At 42.0% G+C, this 23,928-nt stretch overlaps 1 protein-coding gene across 6 annotated transcripts in view; it reads right to left on the bottom strand.

Moving 5' to 3' along the window:
- Positions 1 to 211: 211 nt before the first annotated feature.
- Positions 212 to 23,928, bottom strand: part of SPRED1 (sprouty related EVH1 domain containing 1) — a 122,439-nt gene continuing 98,722 nt past the window's right edge. For 5 of the 6 annotated variants that reach the window (XM_073348859.2, XM_073348862.2, XM_073348863.2 and 2 more), the window contains 2 exons: positions 13,816 to 13,971; positions 212 to 5,213 (listed from right to left, as the gene is read on the bottom strand). In XM_073348859.2, the coding sequence (XP_073204960.1) occupies positions 4,554 to 5,213; positions 13,816 to 13,971 (816 nt within the window). In that variant the 3' untranslated portion in view covers positions 212 to 4,553. The remainder of the gene's footprint in view (positions 5,214 to 13,815; positions 13,972 to 23,928) is intronic. The other variant, XM_073348864.2, reaches the window with a different exon arrangement.

A 23,928-nucleotide genomic window follows, 5' to 3' on the forward strand; every position in this document is an offset into this window, starting at 1 on the left:
TAGTAACACCTTTAAAACTGATAGAGTAAAGAATGCAAGAGCTTCAAAGTAACACAGTGGTTGGTAACTTTTCAAATGTATTAGAGATTTGATTACACTTTAATTAGTAAATATTAATGCTATATGTATTCTATTCTCCAGCAACAATACTTAAATTCTGATGTACTGTTCTGAGAAGCCCCAAAAGACAATGGAAAAAACATGTCAGCAGTTTAATTTCATGACAGTTTTAATCAGGTAATTGCAGAAAAACATTGAAACTGTTGTATGATATTATCTGATGTCAACTTACAAGTGAATGATGTAACAAAACAGTTACAAACTTATATATGCATATTTACATTATATACTCAAAAGTAACAAGCTATATTCTTATACATAGAAGAAATACATCTATGACATGAGTTAAACTAAATCATACATCATTTAGTAGAAAGAAATAGCTGTTAAGATTTTAATGGAAATAATATACAAGTGAGGCACTTTTTGAGGTCGTTAGGGTGGAAAGTAAATGGCACTAAGCAAAAGAAGAGGCAGTGTTCACAAATGAAAATCTATGTACAGATTACACTGTAACTTCAAATACAACTGTTTCTCCACTAGGTAATGCTTTAGAAATCTCAAAACTAACAACAACTTTTGCAATTTAAGAAGCTTTAAGGAAAAAAATGCTTACGTTTATCAGTGCACCAAAGCATATGGAAGTTTTAACCACTTGGCTGCTGACTAACAGTACCATAAGGCTTCCTCCCACCCAGTAATCCTTATCTTGATATTCCTTTAAAGTCCAATTTAAAAGTTGTGCATTATTTACAAGTGGGTTTTCAATATTATCCTCTAGTACACATGGAAAGATCATCCAAAAGAGAACAAGTCAGAAATGGGAGTGCTACATTTCAACATGCAAAAAATCGATGCATTCTTTGAAATAGTTTATCCAGAGCATAACTCATGCACTAAGCATCCCTCACTTTGTTCTGGACACTTGTGAATGTTATGCAACCATTTACTGTGCTGTTCAACAAATAATTACTTACCACAGGTTTCTCTGTATTTTGTTTTAACCTTGCTTAGAAGATTATAGGCACCCCACTTCACAACTGTTGGGCTGATGGTGTGCTTGTTCACGGTTGTTTAAAAAAAGCTACCCAAAGAATTAAATTCCTCTATCTACACAAGTGTTTGTACCACCATCTTGGAACTAGTAAAAACCCCAAACAAAGGCAAAAAAACCCAACCCAGTTATTCTTGGAGGTCCACTGGTAGAATACTTTTTTCAGGCACCATTTTAGCCATTATCTTGATTTTAGTGACACATACTTTTATATTTTAGGCCCATCTCATATAATCTATGGTCCATTTTGCAAATGTGTACTCTAGCAAACACTATTATATTTTTAAAGTCAGCTGTAGTGGAAAAATTTAAAAGTTATAAGATCTCAGGAATCAGAGTAAGGATTCTTATTCCCACTTCCAGTTTAGGATAGTTTTTACTAAATTCATACCTCAAACAATGTACTGTTGTATTTAGCTGGCCATTTGTATGGGAATATAGCTACAATACATGATTGGGCTATGTAATCATGCTTACCTTTAGTTTTTCCAATAGGTGGTGCCCAAGTGCTACAGTTGACCTCGTTCCCCAAGAGACTAAATGCTTTCTTTTCATAACTGTAGACTTCACCATGTCAGGAAAGTGAATCTTCTGTGGCTGTTTCCTAAAACTTAGGTCTCCCGTATGGCAGCATAGAGCTCTGTTACAAAGTCACATGACTAAAATTTGACTTCTGACTTTTCAGAAAAAAATTGTATTACGTTTCCCTCTTCCCTTTCAAAAACTTGAGAAAAGATTTCAGAAGGAAAGGTAAACTTCACTTAACACTGCCACAGACAAGGGGTGGGATGCAAGGGACAGTCCCCGAATGGTTTTGCGAAGTGTCTACTTTTGAATACTCAGAAAGTGCCTCCAAAAGTGAATAAGAACCCAAACAGTAGAGAGAGGCATACCTCTCTGTGCTCTACTGCATCCAACCCATGTGTCAGTGTACATCATGTAATTCTTTTAATCAGTCTTAAATTGGGTGAACTGCTAGAAAGACCCATGGTAAAAAAGATGATAATGGAATTAAGTTTATTTTTTTTAAATGGATCGATTTTTTTAAAAGAGTAAAGGAAAGGATGGGGGCAAAATTTTAAGAGCAAAGTGGTTAAATGCAAACTGAAAATATTACTGCACACATTCAGTAAAAATATTAAAGCATATAAGTTGCATATAAAATACAGTACAGGACCAGGAGTTGCACTATGCTGAATAGTGCTCAGAGGAAATTCTTAAACTCATGTTTTCCTGAAGTATATACACAATACAACTCTACATTATTTTCCTATACAGCCAGCAAGTTATTTTCTTAGGTTGTTCATACCTCATTCAATCTTGTTAAAAACCTAGCACTTACAAATATTTTTTATTCACAAGGAAAACATTCCCATTTCACTAATGAATAGTTTAAGTAACAGTCTATTCTAGGCAACCAAGTTTATCTGAAAACATGTGAAGCATGAAAATCATCCAGAGTAGCAGCTTTCAAATATATAAACAGTAAAAACGAGACTTAAGACTGCTGCTACAGTGTCATATTCTTGGACTTAGTTCATCCAATCAATTTTTAGTACAAAACTAGAAGCTCTTTCATAACTTCTACAGTTATCAATATATTTGTCTTCTTTTCAATGTGAAATAATACTTCAAGATGCTCTATGTACACAATGCTGTCAATTCGAGCTGTCATATAAATATAAATGTTTTCTTTAAAAAAAGTATTTTACAGACAGATAGTGTTATATACATTTGTTCAGAATTGGATTCCTGGACTACAGAAGAGAACTAACAAAAGCTTTAATATAAGTACGAAAGAAATGTTACATACACCCACACTGGAAAAATGCATAGAAAATTAAGAAGGTAATTTTTTAAAAATCAACTATGCAACTTTTTATAGGAAGAGTGTACAAAGGACATTCTTTCCCACTCCAACGCTATTGGGATATCTTCCTAAATGAACAAATGCCTTTACTTTTGTTAGAATTTTAACATGACATTAAACAAACATTATGAGTGAATGTATTTTGTTGTACCATGTAATAAGAGTCATGACAACTTGTTTAAAAATTCTCTAATAGTTAATGTGTTAGAATATTTGACCAATTGCTCTGTAAATTAAACATTTAGTAATACAGTACCATGGCCAATTTTATATATATTTTGTGTGTGCGCACACACAAATACGCACACGTATGCACACGCTCTCTCTCTCTCAAAAAAGTTTACTCCAATTTTTCAGGGGTTGTAAATTGTTAATTTTTTTTTAAACACAGAATAATTTTATTCTTGCCAGTTTAAATAAAAAGATTCTACAATGAAAAAAATTTCAATTTTTATTATTAATCTTTCAGTTTAATCATAGTACTTGATAAACAGTTGAACATAATCTTAGTTTAACAGACGGATAAATTGAGAACACTGATGACATGCCATTACAACTGCCTTATTGGACCTTTCACTTTGCGGAACATTTGTAAATGCAATAAAATATTTTTTGGAAGACACCCCAAAAGAAAACAACTTGCTGGCTGAGTAACAGAAAACAACTTCCTTTTTGCTATATTGTTGAAACCAAAGTCATTTATATAGAAAAATAAATGTTGTGTTCTTATTAGAACATTTTAGACAATTACATCTGTGCTTAACAAAAAAAATATTGGTCACTCAAGACTATAATAATTAATATTTTAAATGTTTTTAGAGATTACCAGAATGCATGGATACAACTCAATACAAACTGTAGCTGACGGGAAATAGGACTGAAAATACCGATTTGTCCATCTGGAATAGAAATGCTACTAAATAAACTAATTAAATATTTAAAATACTAACATGGAATGTGACTGTAGATATGATTCATACCTACTATATAACTGGAAAGGGGAAGGAAAGTTTAATATGTAATAATTCGTACCTTACACATTTAGTTAAATATAAACATTTGTTATTTATATATAAAGTTGCTTCCAAAAATCTATTAATAAGTGATTTAGTTGCACTTAAATCAGTTTCATTTCTCATTTGCCAAGTATTAACTTTTCTTAGTCTTAAATCAACTGTCATTAGTGCACTTGTAATTTCCTCTCAAATCATTTGTAATTCTTTTAAGAGCCCCATCACCTAAACCATGAATGTACAAAATGGCAAAAGTTAATCCCTTTTAGTATAACTGTAGTTTATATACTCATTTTATAGCCAATAATAAGAAAAGGCTTCCTTTTCCAAACTCCTTCACAACTTGCAACGAAACACCATGCACTGAAAGGAAATAGTTAGGCATGGCTACTAGCATTTGTAAAATGCTAAGGTCTGACAAGTCTTGCTGCTTCTTCCACATCAGGCTTCTCTTACACGAGATAAGATTTCCTCCTGCTTGCCAAAAGCTTCCACAAATCCAAGACAGATGCTTCCTGGAAACAAAGATTTTCAGCTCTATTCGGCACTAGACTGGTCATCCAGCAGCTTTATGCTTTCCTCCACAGCAGCCACACACCTCACCACAGTGATGGCATGCTCTCAAGGGGAGGTAGCAGCACATACATGGGGCAATGAATGACAAAGCTATCAGGGCTAACCATCGTAAGCAGAACTTGTCATCACTAGTGTCACATGAGCAGGGGTCAGAGAAATCTCCTTCAGAGTCTGACATGCAGTGATATAGCATGCTCTCTGCACAAAGCATGCAACTAACTTGGTATATGCATCTTTTAATAGGATCTGGAGCATCCTGACATTTCCCCCTGCCATTCTCTTCATGATTAAATCTCTCCTGGCAGTATACACAGCGAGAACGCTCACCATCCTCTTTCCTTCTTTTTGACTTTTTAAATTTTAATGAGGAAGGCTGTGTTTTAAATACCACAGAACTCTTCGGGTCTTTTAGTGAATTCAGCTTAGTCCCATCCCCACATGGATATAGATAGTCCGATTTTTTATTGTCAGACTTAGAAAACTGTATATTGGAGTCCACCTCATCCCTCTCCAGATCATTTTTCCACATGTCAGGATGTCTGTAGTCTGCATAACGACGTATTAAAATATCACGAGGATTTATTCTAACAATTTCCTCTTCATCCTGAAAGCTGACGTGTCTAATGGATTTCAGTGGGACCTGAAATGGTAAATAGAAGCATCTTGTTAAATTATGTACAGGGACACAGTTAGGTTAGTACTTCAGTCACCATACAAATCAGGGCACAGAACTTTTCCCCATTGCCAGGAGATAGTGCTTTCAGCTTATATATGACCTAGCACAATCTGCATAACAGACTTTTACAAGGTGTGAGCTCAACTTATCTTGTGAAGCAGATGATCAAATAACGTACAGGTAATAATGCAAAAGCCACCACCATCCATTCTTGAATAATTTCAAAATACTTTCTAATGGAGTTGTCTCTGCTTACTGAAGTAGTACTTCACAAGAAATGCATTAATGCTTATGGTGGGAGCTCACAGCCAGTTACCACAAAAAGAGTTTTTAGAACACAGCTGGCATCTATAGGAAATTTTGCAAAACCAAGATCAACATAACTTTTTCATAGTTCTATAAAGATTGGCTGGTGATGAGAGCCATCTTTCACTACTAATGAAAATAAGTTTGCTGTAAAGTTTTAGCTTATGAGCAACGATTAAAAGCAAACAATCCTTTCCCATCGCTGCCAACAGCAAACAAGTCCCTCAATTATAGGGGAGGTTAACCTCTGCTGAAATACTTGAGATTCATGAAGATTTAGTTGGCTCCATGGAATAAAGTTCAGAATCAGCCAACCTTGCCAATGGTAAACACACTAATATTGTAGAGCAAGATAGAGAGGGCAATTTTTGAAAAGCTGCAGGGCACAGTCCTCAATCAAAATATAGCAACAGAAATCTAAGGTACTGTAGTGGTGCTGGGTCTTTAATAGCAAGCATATATACCTGACTTCAGCCCAGAATGGGGAGTGGGATAGCAACGAATGCTGGGAAAGGTAGCACTACATAAAATTTTATAGTTCTGTCTTTAGTGCCTCATGGGAACAGTTTGTGCTTTATGCGCTCCACAATGGCCCTAAGAAACACTAGACATAAGGAAAAACCTGGATTGGGGCTCTCCATTAAGGCAGCTAGGGCAGCAGAAAGGATGGGCTGTGGGAAGGACCTGTTAAGAGGCCTAGAGACAAGCAGAAAAGAAGGCAAGGGAACTTTGGGGAGGACTATATTGTTCAAGGTCTGAAGGTATTATATAGAAGGACCTCCATGGAAGAGTGAAATAAATGAAGGGAAAGGCCTGTGGCAATACAGTGACGGTGCAGGCTTGAGGCCTGGCACTGGCGCCTGCTTGTTCAGGTGTCTCAAACTGGGGATTCCTCTACAGCAACATAGACTTCAGAGGAGGTGGAAGAAATCCCACAGTACACATATGTAATAACTGCTCCCCAGGGAGCATGAAGTTTTATATGAAGTGTTTTAGTATCTACAATAGTTCCATTCTTGTTCGCCATACAAAATATCCAATCTTTCTTTGAATCTTGCTGAATTCTTGACTTCTACAACATCCTGTGCAGGGTGGATTGATTTAAATCAGAGGTGGGCAAACTATGGCCTGCGGGCCACATCCGGCCCGTGGGACCCTCCTGCCCAGCCCCTGAGCTCCTGGCACGGGACACTAGCCCATAGCCCCTTCCCCACTGTTCCCCCTCCCCTGCAGCCTCAGCTCACTGCACCACCAGCGCAATGCTCTGGGTGGTGGGGCTGCGAGCTCCTGGGGCAGCGCAGCTGCAGAGCCTGGCCTGACCCAGGGCTCTGTGCTGCGCAGCGTGGCTGCCTGTCCTGGTGCAGCCGCGCCACCAGCCACCGGTACTCCAGGCAGCATGGTAAGGGGGCAAGGGGGGTTGGATAGAGAGCAGGGGAGTTTGGCCTGGTGGTCAGGGGTGTGGATAGGGTCAGGGCGGTCAGAGGGCAGGGATCACAGGGGTTGAATGAGGGCAGGGATCCCCGGGGAGCAGTCAGGAAGGAGTGGGGGGTTGGATGGGGTGGCGGGGGGCAGTCAGGGGCAGGGGTTCTGGGGGCGGTCAGGAAGGTGTGGTTGGATGGGGCAGGGGTCCCGTGGGGTGGGGGCAGTCAGGAATGAGAGAGGTTGGATGGGGAGGCAGGAGGGCAGCCAGGGGTGGGGGTCTCGGGGGGGGGGGGGGAGCATCAGGGAACGGGGGAGTTTGATGGGGCAGGAGTCCCGGGGGAGGGGAGAGGAGGAGGGCTGGGCCACGCCTGGCTGTTTGGGGAGGCACAACATCCCCTAACCGGCCCTCCATACAATTTCCGAAACCCAATGTGGCCCTCAGGCCAAAAAGTTTTCCTGCCCCTGATTTAAATGAAAGCAATTTAAATCACTGACGGTAGTCATGATTAAATCAGGAAGCAGGAAACCTTCATTTAAATAATTGATTTTAATCTTGCTCTGCATTTGCACTTTAGGCATTTTCCTAAAGAAAAGCTGAATCTCATTTGTCTGTAACCATGCTGATCTGCAACTAAATAGAGCCTTTGCATTAAATTTGATCCTTTTTGCTAACCAGAAAGATATACTGTATCTATACATATTTCTTTAAACAATTATACAGATGAAAATATTTTTTTTCAGATTCTTAATTTTTACAATATTATTTTATAAAATGGATGCATTTTTGTAAAATGGATATATGATCCATTTCTTATTTACTAGATTAATTAACGCAGAAATTGGGCTTGTTTTTGGCTTAATTGGCATGAGTTGCTTGTTGGCTAGTTTTTGGCTTGTACCTTCTTTTTTTTTTTTTTTGATTGGCTCCTGGCAAGCAGGGGAGAGAGGCCAGAGTGCATAGCGGGCCGACTGCAGTCCCAGACTGCATGCCGGGGTGGGGGTGAATTTAGTCACATAGTCTTGGGGTTCTTAGGGATTGGCTTGTTTTGAAATTGGATTTGCTTGATTTTTGGCTTATTGTGAAAGTCCGGGTGCTTATTTACCACGTGAAAGTTGGCAACTATGCTTAAATGTGCTGGAGACTTTCTGGGACTTTCCGTGACTTCTGAAGTGTCTGGTGCTGGCTCAGGGGCTACCTGAGCTGGGCAGCCCCGAGACCAGCAGCAAAAATTTGGATGTGTGAGAGGGGGCTCAGGGCTAGGGGCAGGGGTTTGGGGTGAGGGGTGGCGTTTACCTCAGGGTGGGTGGCTCCCCCCAGCATGTCTCTGCAGCTCCTAGGCGGAGGGGCCAGGGGGCTCCGTGCATTGTCCGCAGGTCCTGCCCCAGCAGCTCCCATTGGCTGTGGTTCCCAGCTTGTGACAAGAGCAGCGTGCGGAGTCCCCCTGGTCTTCCCTCCCCCTAGGAGCTGCAGGGACATGCGGTGTTGGGTAGAGAGCCTGCCAGCCTCACCAACCCTCCCCCAGCCCCAGTGGGGGTCCTGGGCCGTGCACCACTCCCAGCCCCTCCCTCCCAGCACCAGTGGGGGTCCTGGGCCGCATGCAGCTCACCTCTCCTGCCCCCCAGCGGGGGTCCCAGGCCACCCACCCAGAGCATCCACACTCTCTCCGGACCATCCCTGCAGCCCCCTGCCAAAGTTTTAGTTAGGGGTATATAGTAAAAGTGATGGACAGGTCAAGGGCCGTGAATTTTTGATTACTGCCCGTGACCTGTCCATGACTTTTACTAAAAATACCTGTGACTAAAATGTAGCCTTATTTATAACTGATTTATTAAACTAAAGGACATATCTGTAGTTAGTGAACTGAATCATTGCTTCTGGTCACTATGGCCTTCAAGATTTTAAAACTAGTTGATCTCATCCTTTCACATCTAGTTGTCATTAATACACTGGAAAACAAGCTTCCTTGCTTTTTTCAAATCCCAATTGGTTTCTTAACAGTCTGAAAGAAATAGTTATAGAACTGAAATAGTTCAATAAACTGAAATGAAGAAAATATTCTCTCTGCCCCTGCAGAAAAGGCTACTGCTGTGAAAAGCTGGTTTAGCACTTCAACAAACTAGTTTCAGGTGCTTAACCAGTAACTTTCACCCATTCAGCCATTTGGAAAAGTATTTCCTTTTATCAGTTTTGAGTTTGCTACCTTTACCGAATTCCAGTATTCCAGAGGTCACCTCATCCCAGAAAGGATACTGAAAGAGACTGGGACCGTTTACCATAAAGAAAAGACAAATAAGACAATAAAGGCATATGAAATAATGAATGGAACTGAATAAGCAGATAGAGAACTTCTAGTTGCCCTATCTTGTAATACAAGGAGTTGGGAACATTAAATGAAAATCCATTGAAAGGAAATACTAAGGAGCTTACAATCGAAGTATCAGAGGAGACAACAGCTGGATGCAGACAGGCAATAGTGAGGCAATTATGTTCAGTATAAATTAGCAGCAATCACAGCACATCACATGCATAACCTTTATTGAGTGCTTTATTGATATCAAAACACAGGTGAGTTTTAAGGAGAGATATGCAGGAGGATAGCATAGAGCTTTTGCATGTACATATTGCAGAAACTCCCCATAAAATAAGAGGCAACTGAGAAAAAGCATAAGTCTCAGTTCAGCCATAAAATGGGAATACTAGTACTTAACTTCCTCACAGGGTACTGCAAGGATGAATTCACCTAGGTTAGCAAGGAACTCTGGTAGTATGCTGGGGGTCATATAAGAACCCAGACCAAGAGAATGGAAACCCTTCAACTTTCCAGTCAGTTTTTTTCCTCATTCTGCTCTCAGGTGCATGATTTGTGAACCTTCTCACAGAAAAGGCTGAGGGGGTTGAGCCCCCTAATTTAGCAAATCCACATGATACCATAGGCAGGGGCCACCTGTGAGGACACGGTGGCCTCTATACTATCATTTAGACTGTACAGAAGCTGTTCTGTCAGGGATATCCAGCCCTTCGGACTGACATTCCCTTGGAGCCCTTCTCAGTGTGGGTTTCCAAAATGCAGAGGAAGAACTATTGCTGAGTTGCTCTGTGAGTTTAGGGGTGGCATATGCCAAGAAGAATATTTGTTCCCTTGGCCCTAATCCACAGAAAGTGTGAGGATGGGCTTCCATTTGATCTAGGAAAAACTGTGTGAGCAGAGGACTTATGGCATGCAGCCACTACTACTACCTTCTACCTTTTTCATGCTTCCCCTGGGCCTGAATTAAGAGGTTAGGGCTCCCTTCTGCTCATGGAAGCAGAGATATCCCTAAAGGTTAGGAAAGTTTCTGAACAGAAGAATTTATGGTTTTAGCACCAGAACTGGATATGGATAATCAGTTATTTTTAAAATATTTACTGCACACTTTGTCAAAAATCTGTTCATTCTTTCCTTAGAAGTGTATTACTCTATCACACATTTCCCTCTAAAGGGGTCCTTCACCCACACAACATGCTGAAAATGCATTCTAATTAAACGGAAATAAGTCATTCCTTAAAAAAACTGGCTAACTAATAAAGCATGAAGGACTTGATTAGGGTTAATAGTCCTGAAATTTGACCTCTTTTCCCCTCCCCCTTTATGTTTGTAAAGCTTGTTATTTTTATTTATTCATTCATTCACACACATGGATACTGTACCCACTTCTCCTTCCCCAAATCACCCCCAAATCTACCACCTGCTCAAATGTTTCAATGCTGATATATTAAAAACTTGCAGCAGTCCACCGCAATAGCAACCTCATAACAAATCAGTGGTCAAGGGAGCAGGGAAAATACCTATAAGGAAAGAAGTTTTAGTACTGAACTTCCAAAAGTTTTATACATGAAGAGTATGAAGTAATTTTAAAAGCTAGGTGATACACCTTGATAGTGTCCTTTTAAACAATTCAAAAGCAGGAAGTAAAGAAGACTACAACAGAGTATGACCCAAGATCAGTTATGTACAAAACACTGTTGGCGAAATAAATTATGTTTACAGTGTGCTTTTCATTCAGAACAATCTCATTCTCTAACTCAAAGTCAGAGTATATACCTGCATCTACATTTATATATTTCAGAATTCACATCGCCCAATAGTGAAACATGGTCTCTCCTAATACTATGTAGCAACACTACACAGCAGTTTGAAAAGAGAGTGAGAAAGAATACTATAACAAATTGGAACTCCGGCAAGAATTTCATTAATAAAATTACCCAGCTGAAAATTAGTTGGAATACTGGTGCTAATGTGCTTAGTGTCGCTAGAAGTACCAAGAGATTAATAGCTTCACTGTGGTCAGGGCCTTAATGTTGCATTTTGTTTGAAAGGCAGCACATCCAAACTAGGCTTGGACATTTGTTGAATACTGTACATTTCCCACGTTTTCCTAGATGATGTCCCATCCAACAAAGTGGGCAGATCCAACTCTGCTTAGTTTGCAGTCAGCCTACAATGGTAGGTTGAATACACAATTATACATGAAAGGTTGGGTTATGGCTGAATTTCTTTACTCTTGTCCATTAAAATTCTTAATCATAACACTGCACTAAGCAGTTTTGTATGCTATGGTCAAGATAAAAATCTTGAATTTATTCAATGGATGGTTAAAATATCCCTGCACCCAAAGAGGGTTTGTTTGAATATATGTATATATGATCAAAATAAAACTTACTGGCATTTACCTCATTATGCAGAACGCCACATACATATTAGTGTATACATAATTGAAGCCCTGCACATTAAAGTCAGGAGAAATATACATTCATCTTTCTATATTTCTGTAAATGAAAAAATCTAGAACCAATAGAAATCAACAATATTCCATGCTCTAAATGAGGGTTTATGCTAAAGAGGGATGTGAAGGATGCAACTGGTCCTTAGGTTTGAAAGGAATGCTTTAGGAATCTAAGATTACCTCAGTTTCCACCGATATTCTACAGTCTAAATTTTAATGTTAGTACTTCATGTAAAAAGCTGTAATAAAGCATTTTTATAGAGACGTATGTTCAAAGCACAGTAAAGACATTAACTAAGTAATCTTTACAATATTCCTTTGATGGGGGTAGTCACATATCCCCACTTCACAACTACGGGGACTGAGAAACAAAGGTCTGGTGACTTATCAAGGAGACTATGAGTCCGCAGCAGAAGCAAGACAAACTCAGAAACTCATGATTCCCAATCCTTTGCCTATTTCTCCAGATAGGACTGTCTTTCAAATCAAAGAACAAGGTTTATTTTACTACTTTTGGGTAATTAGTCAACTCCTGCACTAGTTGATACAAGTTTGTGAAAGGGGAGCTTATCTTTATTTGGAAGAATACCTAATGTATTAGAGGGCTCCCTTCTTATGCTTTTTCCAGGGGCAGAAGTACATTCTAATAAAATGCACTGAACTATTATTTGAACTTCTACATTTTCAGTACATGTTACGGACATACTCTCTAGAGTTTCCCTAGTAAAAAGTTCCCCAAAACGTCTTGGCATATAGTCCTCGATAATAAATTTGTTACCCAAGTCAATAAAAATGCTTACTACTTCTATCCTGTCTATCAAAAACCTTGATGCTTTGACACTTAAGCAGCAGCAAAATGCACACATCCTATTGGAAGACTAAGGTCAGTATTTTCCTTAGTCTTAATATTGTATGTAACACTATGTTTTGGAAAGTGTATTTTAACATTTGAATCAGTAAAGTGCCTTTTCCTGGGTCAGTGGTCTTTTCCTTTTGTAACTATTTATATATTGTTTTCATGTTGTACCAAACATTATATCCTGGTCTCTGACTGCTTACGATGCTATAAATGAAGTTTCTCTAATAATATTAATTAGAAAAATACTCTCTGCAATACACCCCAAGTATACATTTATTTATAATTTCTAACCAAAACAGTTTTTCTGTACTTGCCAAAAATGTTGTTTCACTGAGGACTAAGACCATGGCAAATTAAAAGTTTCAAAAATAAATGGCTTATCAAAACACAGAAATGTGTAATAACGACTTGAAAAAAAAAATCAGAATGTGGAAATAATGGTTTTTCACCTAATCTGGTTAACTCAGGGATGGCTAAACAATTTTACAAAACTTAACCTCCAAAACGTCCTTTGTGAGGTAAAAATCCTTTGACATTTCATCCAAAGAGGATATATCTACCACATTTCAGAACGTAAGGACTGCAGTACGTACATATAGGGGCTTATAATTCAAGTGTCATCCCAGCCATACCTATGTAGTGTTGGATTAAATGACTAATATAGAATTACATGGTCAGTGAAACAAGAAATGTTTCTATGGTTGGAACCAGGGTTGGCAATTTCCTGGGAAAAAACTAGGTTAGGATAGGGCACTGGCAAATACCAGTTGAAATTGGAAAAAATAAAATTAGAATATACTAATGAAAATTACTGAAAAATATCTAGCAATTTAAATAATAGTTTTGCAGTATATATAATATTTAAAATTGAAATGAGTCATAACATGTATAACTTCCTTGAGGAAATACTGAAAAAAAATACAGTGTCTGATGTTCAATGTCATATTAAATATATTAGTTTACACCTACTGCAATTTTACGTTTTATTTGTAGAATTTTAAATCAATCTCCGAATCTATGTCTTAGGTAACCACAATTTGAATATGTAACTAAAACAAAGTGTAACGTGATATGCATTAACAAAACAGTTTTTAAAACAGAAAATGCCTTGAACTGGAACTAACTAGTCTTTCCCAGACTGGTAACAACAACAGTTTCACATGGTAAAAATCATATCTGTAAATACCAAGCCATCCCCGGTCGGAAATCTCTTACCTGGTTGGGTTGGCTGGGAAAGTAGGCTCTTCTAGAGTTCAATTCCTCAAATGTCGAGGACCTTATATTTGGACTTTTATAAGGTTCGCTGGTTACTACGGTTTCATGTTGGAAAAGGTGTTCTTTTAATGAACTGGAAATATCTTCTTGAATTGCCTAAAATAGAAGAATTCAACTTTATTCTGTTCTTGATATGGATTTAACGTTTACATAAAAACGTTACTGGTCCTGTGCAGTAGTTTGTGTTTAATTGGCTTATTCAAATCTTTTCGGATCTCTACAAATCTTTAGCTTGTTCGGTTTTATTACAGTGACCACCATTATCCACAACAGTTGAAGTTTGACCTTTTTCAAGAACATCAGATTTTACCACCCAGTCAATTCTAGTTTTTAATTACATCTGTCAGTGCTAACAGAACTTTATATGGCATGTGGGGAGGTTGTTTTTTGGGAGGCAGCTAACTGGGAACTGCCTCATTCTGATTCACTACATCCTGTCCTCAATATATCCCAGCTCATTAAACACCTCAGATTCTTTAAGATTATCTCCATTCTGTTCAGTAGATTGATCGTCTGCACATACAGACCACTGTTCAACCAAAGCACACTTCCTGTTCCACAATCTCAAGCTATGAGTGGGATGTATCCTGCAGATATCTTAATATACATTTTCCACATGGTCTTAACCTTGTGCCCAGTTGTTTCATGTAAACTTAGTTTCAGTATTGGATAATCATTATTAATTTTGTGTATGCTTGCTGTGACTGTGTGGCACTCAGCCCCAGTATCTATTTTGAAATTCACTTTTTGTTCATTTATTTTCCTGTATAGCAAGCCAATCTGTTAAACAAACTTGCTTTCTAAACTTGAGACCCAAATAGTAATTCTGTTTGTGCATCACTACTCTCAGAACCTTTTCCTTCAGCAGTATGTCTGAGAGGTTTTTTTTCCTTCACAATTTGTAGTGAGAGCAATACAAATTTGCAAACACACAGTACAAGCTACTGTCAAAATAAAAAATAATTAACACCTTTGTGGACATTTCTAGAACAAACAGTATTGGAGACTGGACTAAACACTCCCTCCTAGAAGTGGTTCTTCCATGTCAGATTTGAAGTGCATGGGTGGGGTAGAGAGACTTGTATTGCTGCTGCCTATGCTGTATTCATTCTGTGGACAGGGAATTTCATTCTTTTGGGCAGACTTACTTTGTCAGTACTGAAACAATTTAAAAAAAATATTGTTTGAGACCTTGTGAATGTTTCCTTCTAACATGTATCTTGTAAAATATATATGTATATATTGGAGAGTTTGAAGATTTTATGGTTTGATATTCGTAGAGATTTTTATGTAAACGTTAAATATGAGGTAGTCATATTTAGACTTCAAAATACACGAGAATTTTCCATTTTGGATGCAAATCAAGGGCTTTGGCATGTCCAAAAGATACAGAAAGTGCAAGACTCTGAACTTTTAACTCTCCTTTTGGTAGATATATGTTTAAATCATTTCTTCTTTAAATTAGCTCTGCATCTGAAGTATACAAAAGCACCATGTTCTGCATCTTTGAAGAGCTGGATGAGATGGAAGGAGAAGTTACTTATCTTACAATAACTTGAGTTTGAGATGTTTTGCCCCTATGGGCGCTCCACCAAGGGATGTGTGCACTCTTGTGCCCTCTCAACTGGAGAGTACAAAGCAGTGTCTGTGGGCACGGGGCGCATCACTCACCACCGGACTGGCACCCCCTCGTGGCACTCTGGGGATTATCTCGAGGCTGATGCCCATCTGTAGTTTGCACACAGTCACTCTGTCTCTGCTATCCGCCTGCTGCCCCTCTCGCAGCCTCAGGAACTACAACATCCTCTTTAAAAAGAAAAGGAGGACTTGTGGCACCTTAGAGACTCACAAATTTATTTGAGCATAAGCTTTTGTGAGCCACAGCTCACTTCATCGGATGCTCATGAAAGCTTATGGTCAAATAAATTTGTGAGTCTCTAAGGTGCCACAAGTCCTTTTCTTTTTGCGGATACAGACTAACATGGCTGCTACTCTGAAACATCCTCTTTGTGGCTCAGCCCTCTGGCTGTGTCACTGTCCATGTTCCCCCCATCTGGGTGAATTTAACTCCTCAATAGTCAGACAGTCCCCTCACTCACTGCCTCAGTGCCACTTGCCTAGTGGCTGAGAGGGGAACCTGGGCCTGCCCTCTTCTCTGGATGCTAGCCCAGGGACCCTCAGCTCAGCAGTCTGGGCCTTCTCTCTCTGGGCTCACTGTTCTATCCCTGGTCTGCTTTCTACTACTGGTTCCCCTTCTCTTCCTGGGCCTACCAGTTTCCCAAAGCCTCCTCCCTCTTCCCACGGAGTGAGTGCCTTTTCCCAGCTGCCGCTTCTCCTTTCAGCTCCTGGGCTTTATAGGCCCTACAAATTCCTGGCCAGCTGAAGTTCCTTAATCAGCTGCCTAATGGGTTAATTGTACCATCTAGCCTGCATTAAACCCTGCAGGGTGAGTGTGGGGTAGTTACCCCACCACAGGCCCATGCTTGTGCAAAGTAGCACCTTGTGCCTCCAAAGCAAGGGATATAAGGAGGCAAGGACCCACTGCCACTCAGTTCCTTCTCAGCTATTGAGAGCCTCCACAGCCGAGAGGAGGAGGACAGGAGGTGGAGCACCCATAGGGACAAAACATTTCAAAGACCTCAAGTTACTATATGGCAGCTATCTTCTCTTTTATGTCCCTATGGGTGCTCCACTGTAGGAGAATCCCAAGCAGTAACTTAACAAGGAGGTGGGTGCTGAGGAGGCACATCCAAGACAGTTCAGAAGATTGCATCACCAAAGGTAGTAGCATCCCTGAAAACAGGAATGATGGTATAATGCTCGGCAAAGGTATGAATGGAAGACCAAGTCACAGTCCTACACATTTCTGATATGGAAACATCCTTCAACAGAGCTATATATGTGGACTGAGATCTAGTGGAATGTATTACCACCCTGTGAGGGGACTGCATCCCAGCAGATTCATAGCAGGTATAAAGACGCACCCCGAAACCCACTTTGCCAGTCTGTGTGTGGGGAAATAGGCTATCCTTTCATTCTCTCAGAAAATTATACAAATAGGAGAGGCCCAGAAGATCTTAGTCCCATCAAGGTAGAAGGCAAGGGCCCTTCTGACATGCAGTGTATGTAGGCTGGTCTCATCTGTGGAGGTATGAGGTTTTGGGTAGAATACTGGGAGTTGATTAATCTTCTGATTAATGTGATATTCTGAAGAGAACTTTGGGAGGAAGTGAGAATGAGGGCATAGTATCTTTTCTTCATAAAAGATGGTATATGGCGGGCCAACCTTAAGGGCACCAAGTTCTCCCGTTTGTCTAGCTGAAGCAATGGCAATGAGGAATGATGTCTTGAGGGAGAGCTGGGAGAGAGAACAGGTAGCTACTGGTTCAAAGGTAGGTTTCCTTAGGGCATTAGGAAAAAAATCGAAGTCCCAACTGGGAGATCTGATTCTGTACAGGGGGAAACAAGATGGTTAAGACCCTTGAGGAATCTAGCTGTAGTAGGGTGGGTAAAGACTGAAAAGCCTTTGATAGGTGAGTGCAAGTCTGTAATAGTGGCCAAATGTACTCTGAGCATAGTGACAGGTTTTCAAATCCAACAGGTAGCCAGGATTTTGGAGACCAGGACCTCTGAGGCTTGGGAAGATTAAAGAAAACACCAGGAGTGGAGCGCTTCCATTTTTGAAGGTAGTCTAGCTCCATACTAGAGAACCATCTAGGAACCATGTTGTCAGGTTCAAGAAGGAGGGATTGGAGTGGATCAGGTCCCCAAGCACGGAAACAGGAGATCCTTCCTGAGGTGAAGTTGGTGAAGTGTTGCCACAGAGAGGTGTAGCAGGCTTGAGCACCACACTTATCTTTCCCCGGACAGTGCTATGAAGAGAACCTTCACTCTTTTTTGATGCAGTTTGGAGTCAGGTCTTGAGGATTAAAGGTAGAGGTGGATAAGCATACCGTAAGCTACAGGGCCACGGTGTTATCAGGGTGTCTCCCAGTGAGTTGTGGCCATATCCTCACTTGGAGCAGAAGAAATGGCATTTTGTGTTCTTCAGAGTGGCAGAGAGATCTGCTTCTGGGAAACTCCAGGTCTGTCAGATGCTGTGGAAGACCAAGTCTTTGAGCTTCCCATATGTGGTCCTGATGGAAGTTCCTGCCCTGCAGGTTGACAGAATACATCGTAGCCATGTTGTCCAGCATAATCCTGAAAGACTGGCCCTGTATGGTGTCGAGGAAGTGCTGGCAAAGATACCTCATTGTTCTTAGCTCCAAAATGTTGATATGGAGCATGTTCTCTCGCGCAGAGCACTTGCCCTGGGCTCTGTCCCCTGGAGCTAAGCACCCCACCCCAAAAGAGAAGTGTCTGTTGTGATGATCTTTGACGGTGGGGGAATGAGAGAATGGAGTTCTCTCACAAACTTTCAGTGGATCCTTCCACCATCTGAGAAAGCCCAGAACTGTGATACATTTGAAGATACTGTCTGTTCAGGTTATGCTCAGATCTTAACCATAGCTGAAGGCACCTGAGGTGTAGTCTCGCATGAGGTCTGACAAACATGGAGGCTGACGTGTATCCCTAGAGTTGTAGGCAGGACCTTACAGTTTGCAGGCTGGGCTGTATTGTCAAGGTTAGACTGGACTTAGCGGAGACTCACACTTTGGGGAGATAGGCACTGGTGACTCGTAACTCTAGAGAGGCTCCAGTGAAGTCTATTCTTTAGACTGGAGCCCATGTAGACTTAATTTGATGGATACAAAGGCCCAGAGTCTAAAATAGAGCTAGAGCCTTGGATGTTGCCAGCTAGACCTCTAGAGCTGATCAGCCCCTGAGGAGCCAATTGTCTATGTGTGGGAATGTGCTATGTCCATGGATATAAATGGGGTACCATTGCTGAGAGAAGCTTTGCAAAGAGCCTTGGGGCTATGGAGAGCCCAAAGGGAAGGACTTGTACACTGGTAGTGTTCTGAGCTTATCCTGAATCGTAGAAAGTGTTTGTGGGATGGGTGGATGTCTACATAAAAGCAGAAATCCCGAAGATTGAGGGCAATGAACCAGTCTCCCGGATCTAGGGATGGGATTTATAGTGGCTAATGTCACCATCCTGAAGTGCTGAGAAAGGATGTAGTTGGTTTAGGTTTCTTAGGTTGAGGATTGGTCTCCCAACTCTGCCCCTCTTGGGAACCGGGAAATAGTTGGAATAGAACTCTCTTCCAACAAACGCTGGGGGAACTGGCTTGGTTGCCCCCAAGTGTAAGAGAGACTGGACATTCTGTTTCAAGAGATTTTAGTAAGAGAGGTCCCTGAAGAGGGATGGGGAAGGGGGGCTGGAGGGGAAGGGAGATAGAATGGAAGTGGATAGAATACCTCATGTTAATTACTTCCAAAATCCATCTGTCTGAAACAATATGTTCCCCGGCTGGGAAGAAGTGGGACAATCAAGCTCCAAAGGGGACTGGATGGAATTCTTCAGCACAGGATTCAGTAAGGTAGATTACTTGAGGTTTTTGATCAAAGTATCAGAATTGTTTTAGACAGAGGTGAAAAGGTTGTTCTAGAAGAGGGTGGTCTCCCTTCTTTAGGCCTAGATCATCATCTCTGAAAGTCAAAAAGTCTGGAAAAATCCTGCTGTGGGTTGTACTATAATGGCCTAGATCTCTGATATTTGAGACCTACTGTCTTTTTGTCATAGGCAAGTAAATTCCCAGTGACAGCAAGATAGTCTTTCAGACAGTGGAAAGAGGAGTCTGTCACAGGTGACTAGCTCAGGTCCTTCAAAAGAGATTGAATTCTTAAATTAAGAATTTATCTGTGAGTAAGGTGTGTGTGTGTGTGTGTATATAAATAAATACACACACATACACCCCCACCTTACTCACAGATAAATTCTTATATATATATATAGGAATTACTGGGGTAACATTAAGAAAAGCCATACACTCCCATCCCCACTAGAACTCATAGATCTGTCCCTTGGCCTACCCAGAGGGGATTTTTATAGCACCGTGTTAACTTTTACTCCTGGGGGAACTGTGCACCAAAACATTTTTAAATTCTGCAAATTTTATTTGTTAAAATAACAACGCCAGTTTCAATTATTTTGGCAATTTATTTCAAAATACCTGTCAGCAACTATGTCTGTAACAATACAGTCCAAAAAAAAAAAAATTCCCGCAGGAGTAGAGAATAAAGAAACCCCTGTTTCTCTGCCCCCGCCCCTTCAGAACCCAGTGGGGGAGGGGAACACCTACACCTTCTACCCTCCTCGAGCCCAGCCACAGGTCCCCCCCAGCTCAGACACTCTCATACCCTCTCTTTCTCTAGAGTCCAGGGCAGGGCCTCCCCAGCCCATACACCTGCACTCCCTAACCCACAGAGTCCAGATGCACAGCCCTGCTGCCAAGACTTGGCTTGTATCGCCTATACCCCAGCCGTGCCCCCCACCCTGCCCCATCCCAGGCACTTACACCCCCTCCCCCGACACTCGCACCCCTTCCCCCCAGACCCCAGCTGCAGGCCCCACTGCAGCCCAGACAGCCACACCCCACAGAGCTCAGGATCCAGAGGGAAAGAAAGCCTGATGCTGGGTCCCAGGCTTGTGTGCAGTTTTCTACACACTGCCTCTTTTCTTCAGGGCATGTGAGGAACTGCAGCTCCGGGAACCCTCCAGATCCCTCCCTCTCCCACTGAGCAGTATTTTCTATTTGAGAGCTGGGCTCTGCCAGGTCCAGCGGTCCCTAGTGCAGCTCTGCAGCCCATTTCTGTTGGAGAAAAAGGAAATTCTATGCGCACATTAATTTCTGTGCAAATTCTGCATGCACAGTGGTGCAGAATTTCCCCCAGGAGTCAACTTTGCAGCTGCACCCTCAAGGCCCTGGGGTGGAGTGTAGTCAGAGGCTGAAACACCAACCTGCTTGTTCTGCAGGAGATAAGCCTGCTCCACCACTTCAATTAGAACCACCCGCAGAGTTTTTCCTTTCACCTGACTCCTTGCCATAGGTATTCCTGTGCTCAGTATGACTGTTTGGTTCATGTCATAACTTTAATGTTACTCAGTACTTTTGAATCAGTCTAGTCAATGCTTCAATTTTTGTGCCAATTAATTTACCATCTGTGTGTCAAATTGGGAAGTCCAGACTACTGGTGTTACACCATTCAGGTTTGTGTCTTTTTGCCATGGTAGTTTTAAAAAAATGATTCCTGATCCCTGTCCTCCCCTGAGAAGTTCCCAAACAACAACAGAAGTATAGATTTGAAGGGGTCTTCACAACATACTGCAGAAATATACAGCGTTTGCACAATATCTAGAATGCTTAAATTTAAATGAACAACAGAAAATGCAGTGTTAGGCCTAATCTAAGTCATCTTTTAGTTGCTGTTACTGAAATTCTTAAGTGTTCTAAAAGCATGCATTTCTTGCTCTCCAAATCAATTTTTTTGATATTACAAATTTGGTTGATAAAAGGTAATAGCATTAATGTAATATACTTAGACTTCTGTAAGGTGTTTGACAGATCATTTTGATTTCAAAAAAAGACTATTACCTTTTGTAACTGTTGTTCTTCGAAATGTGTTGCTTATGTCCATTCCATTGTAGATATGCACTTGCCACATGCAACGGTACTGGAAGTTTCCTCCCCAGTGGTATCCGTAGGGACCCAGCTCTGGCATCCTCTGGAGTGGTGCATGTGTGAATCACTCAGGAATCAGGAGCCATCACCTCTCCCACCCCCCCATCAGTTTCTTCTTGGCGGAACTCCAACAGAGGGGAAGAAGGGCGGGTCATGGAATCGATATGAGCAACACATCTCGAAGAACAACAGTTATGAAAGGTAACTGTCTTTTCTTCTTTGAGTGCTTGCTCATGTCCATTCCATTGTAGGTGACTTCCAGACAGTACCATCGGAGGCAGGTAGGAGTTCATGGACATGTCAATTGCAACACAGCTCTGCCAAATCCAGTGTCATCTCTGGCTTGCTGGGTGATGGCGTAATGTGTTGTGAATGTGCGTACCAAAGACCACGTTGCGGCCCTGCAGACGTCCTGGATAGGGACGTGCACTAGGAAGGCAGCTGAAAACGCCTAAACCCTAGTCGAGTGAGCCTTTACTATCGGTGGAGGCATAGCCTGTGCCAACTCGTAACAAGTATGGATGCAGGTAGTGATCCAATTCAAAATCCTCTGAGAAGACACCTGAAGGCCCTTCATCCTGTCAGCTATCGGGACAAAGAGCTGGGTCGATCTGCGGAAGGGCTTGGTGTGCTGCAGGTTGAACGACAGGGTGCTCCGGACACCTAGAGAGTGTGCAGCCGCTTCTCCTCATTGGTCATGTGAGGTTTTGGACAGAACACCAGGAGGAAGATATCCTGGTCGACATGGAAGTGCGACACCACAGTTGGCAGGAGGACCGGATGGGGCAGCAATTGGGCCTTGTAAAAAACTGTGTATGGGGGCTCCAAAGTGAGGGCTTTAATCTTGGAGACACATCTCGCCAAGGTAATAGCTACAAGGAATGCAACCTTCCATGACAAGTGGGAAAAGGAACAAGAAGCCATAGGTTCAAAGGGCAGACCCATAAGCCTGGAGAGGACCAGGCTAAGGTCCCACTGGGGAACAGGGTCCCAGACCGGTGGAAAGAGTCTTTCAAGAACCCGATCAACATCTCAGGCGACAACATCGACCTACCCTGAATGTGATGATGGAAGGCCGATATAGCAGCCAGGTGCACCTTGATCAAAGAGAAGTCAAGCCGTTGGTGCTTTAAGTGAAGCAGGTAATCCAGGATGGACTGCAGAGACAACTCAGTTGGGGAAGATATTCTGCTCTGAAGCCCAGCAAGAGAAACACTTCCACTTTGCCATGTAAATTGCTCTGGTAGAGGGCTTTCTGCCCTCCAAGAGTACCTGCTGTACCCGACTAGAGCTGGCTTGTTCCTCTGGATTCAGCCACGCAGCATCCAAGCTGTGAGGTGGAGAAAGGCGAAGTTCGGGTGCAGGAGTCGACTGATCCTGCGAGAGTAGGTCCAGGTGGCTGGGAAGTGGCCACAGGCTGCAACAGCCAGGTTCATGAGCATGCTGAACCAATGCTGGGGCGATTATAATGACCTGTAACTCGTCCCTTTTGATTTTTGACAGGACTTTACCAATGAGCAGAATTGATGAGAAGGCGTACATCAGGTCCTCTGACCAAGACAGGAGAAAGGCATCGGATAGCGAGCTTCTGCCGAGCCCTTGGAGAGAACAAAACTGATGACACTTTCCGTTCTGTCTGGTGGCAAACAGGTCCACTTGGGGAGCTCCCCACTTCTGGAAGAGCATTCTGACAATCTCCGAGTGAAGGGACCACTCATGGTAAGAGACGCAGCACCTGCTGAGGCAATTTGCCAGCTTGTTCCAGATGCCGGGGAGGTGCAAGGCTTCCAGGTGGATTGCATGCTGGATGCAGAAGTCCCACAGAGGGAGGGCTCCTGGCGCACAGGTGACCATCGAGTTCCCCCGTCTGTTGACATAGAATATGGAGGCCACGTTGTCCATCAACACTTGCACCACCCAGCTGGACTGTTGGGGAAGGAAGACATTGCAAGCTAGGTGGCTGGCTCTGAATTCCCTGACATTTATATGCAATGCAAGCTCCTTTCAAGACCATAACCCTTGAGTCCGCTGTGTACCGAGATGCATTCCTCAACCGAGGTGGGACGAATCTGAAATCAGGGAGACCATGGGTTGTGGGCTTGCGAATGGCACACCTTCCAACACCAGAATCGGGTTGCACTACCACTGCAGAGAGGCAAGTACTCATGGAGGGATCGTGATGACTTTGTCTAGGTGATGTCTGGAGAGTAGACGGATGCCAGCCACATCTGGAGGAGACGCAGCCTGAGTCTTGCATGTCGGACAACATACGTGCATGCTGCCATGTGCCCCAGTAGTCTGAGATAGACCCGGGCATTGGTGAGTGGATGGGCAGTGAAGTGGCAATCAGATCTGACATTGCCCTGAACGTGGCCTCTGGCAGGAATGCTCTGGCTTAGGTAAAGTCACGTACCGCTCTGATAAACAA

Source organism: Lepidochelys kempii, chromosome 6 (assembly GCF_965140285.1).
Source record: "Lepidochelys kempii isolate rLepKem1 chromosome 6, rLepKem1.hap1, whole genome shotgun sequence".
NCBI classification, from domain to species: Eukaryota; Metazoa; Chordata; order Testudines; family Cheloniidae; genus Lepidochelys; species Lepidochelys kempii.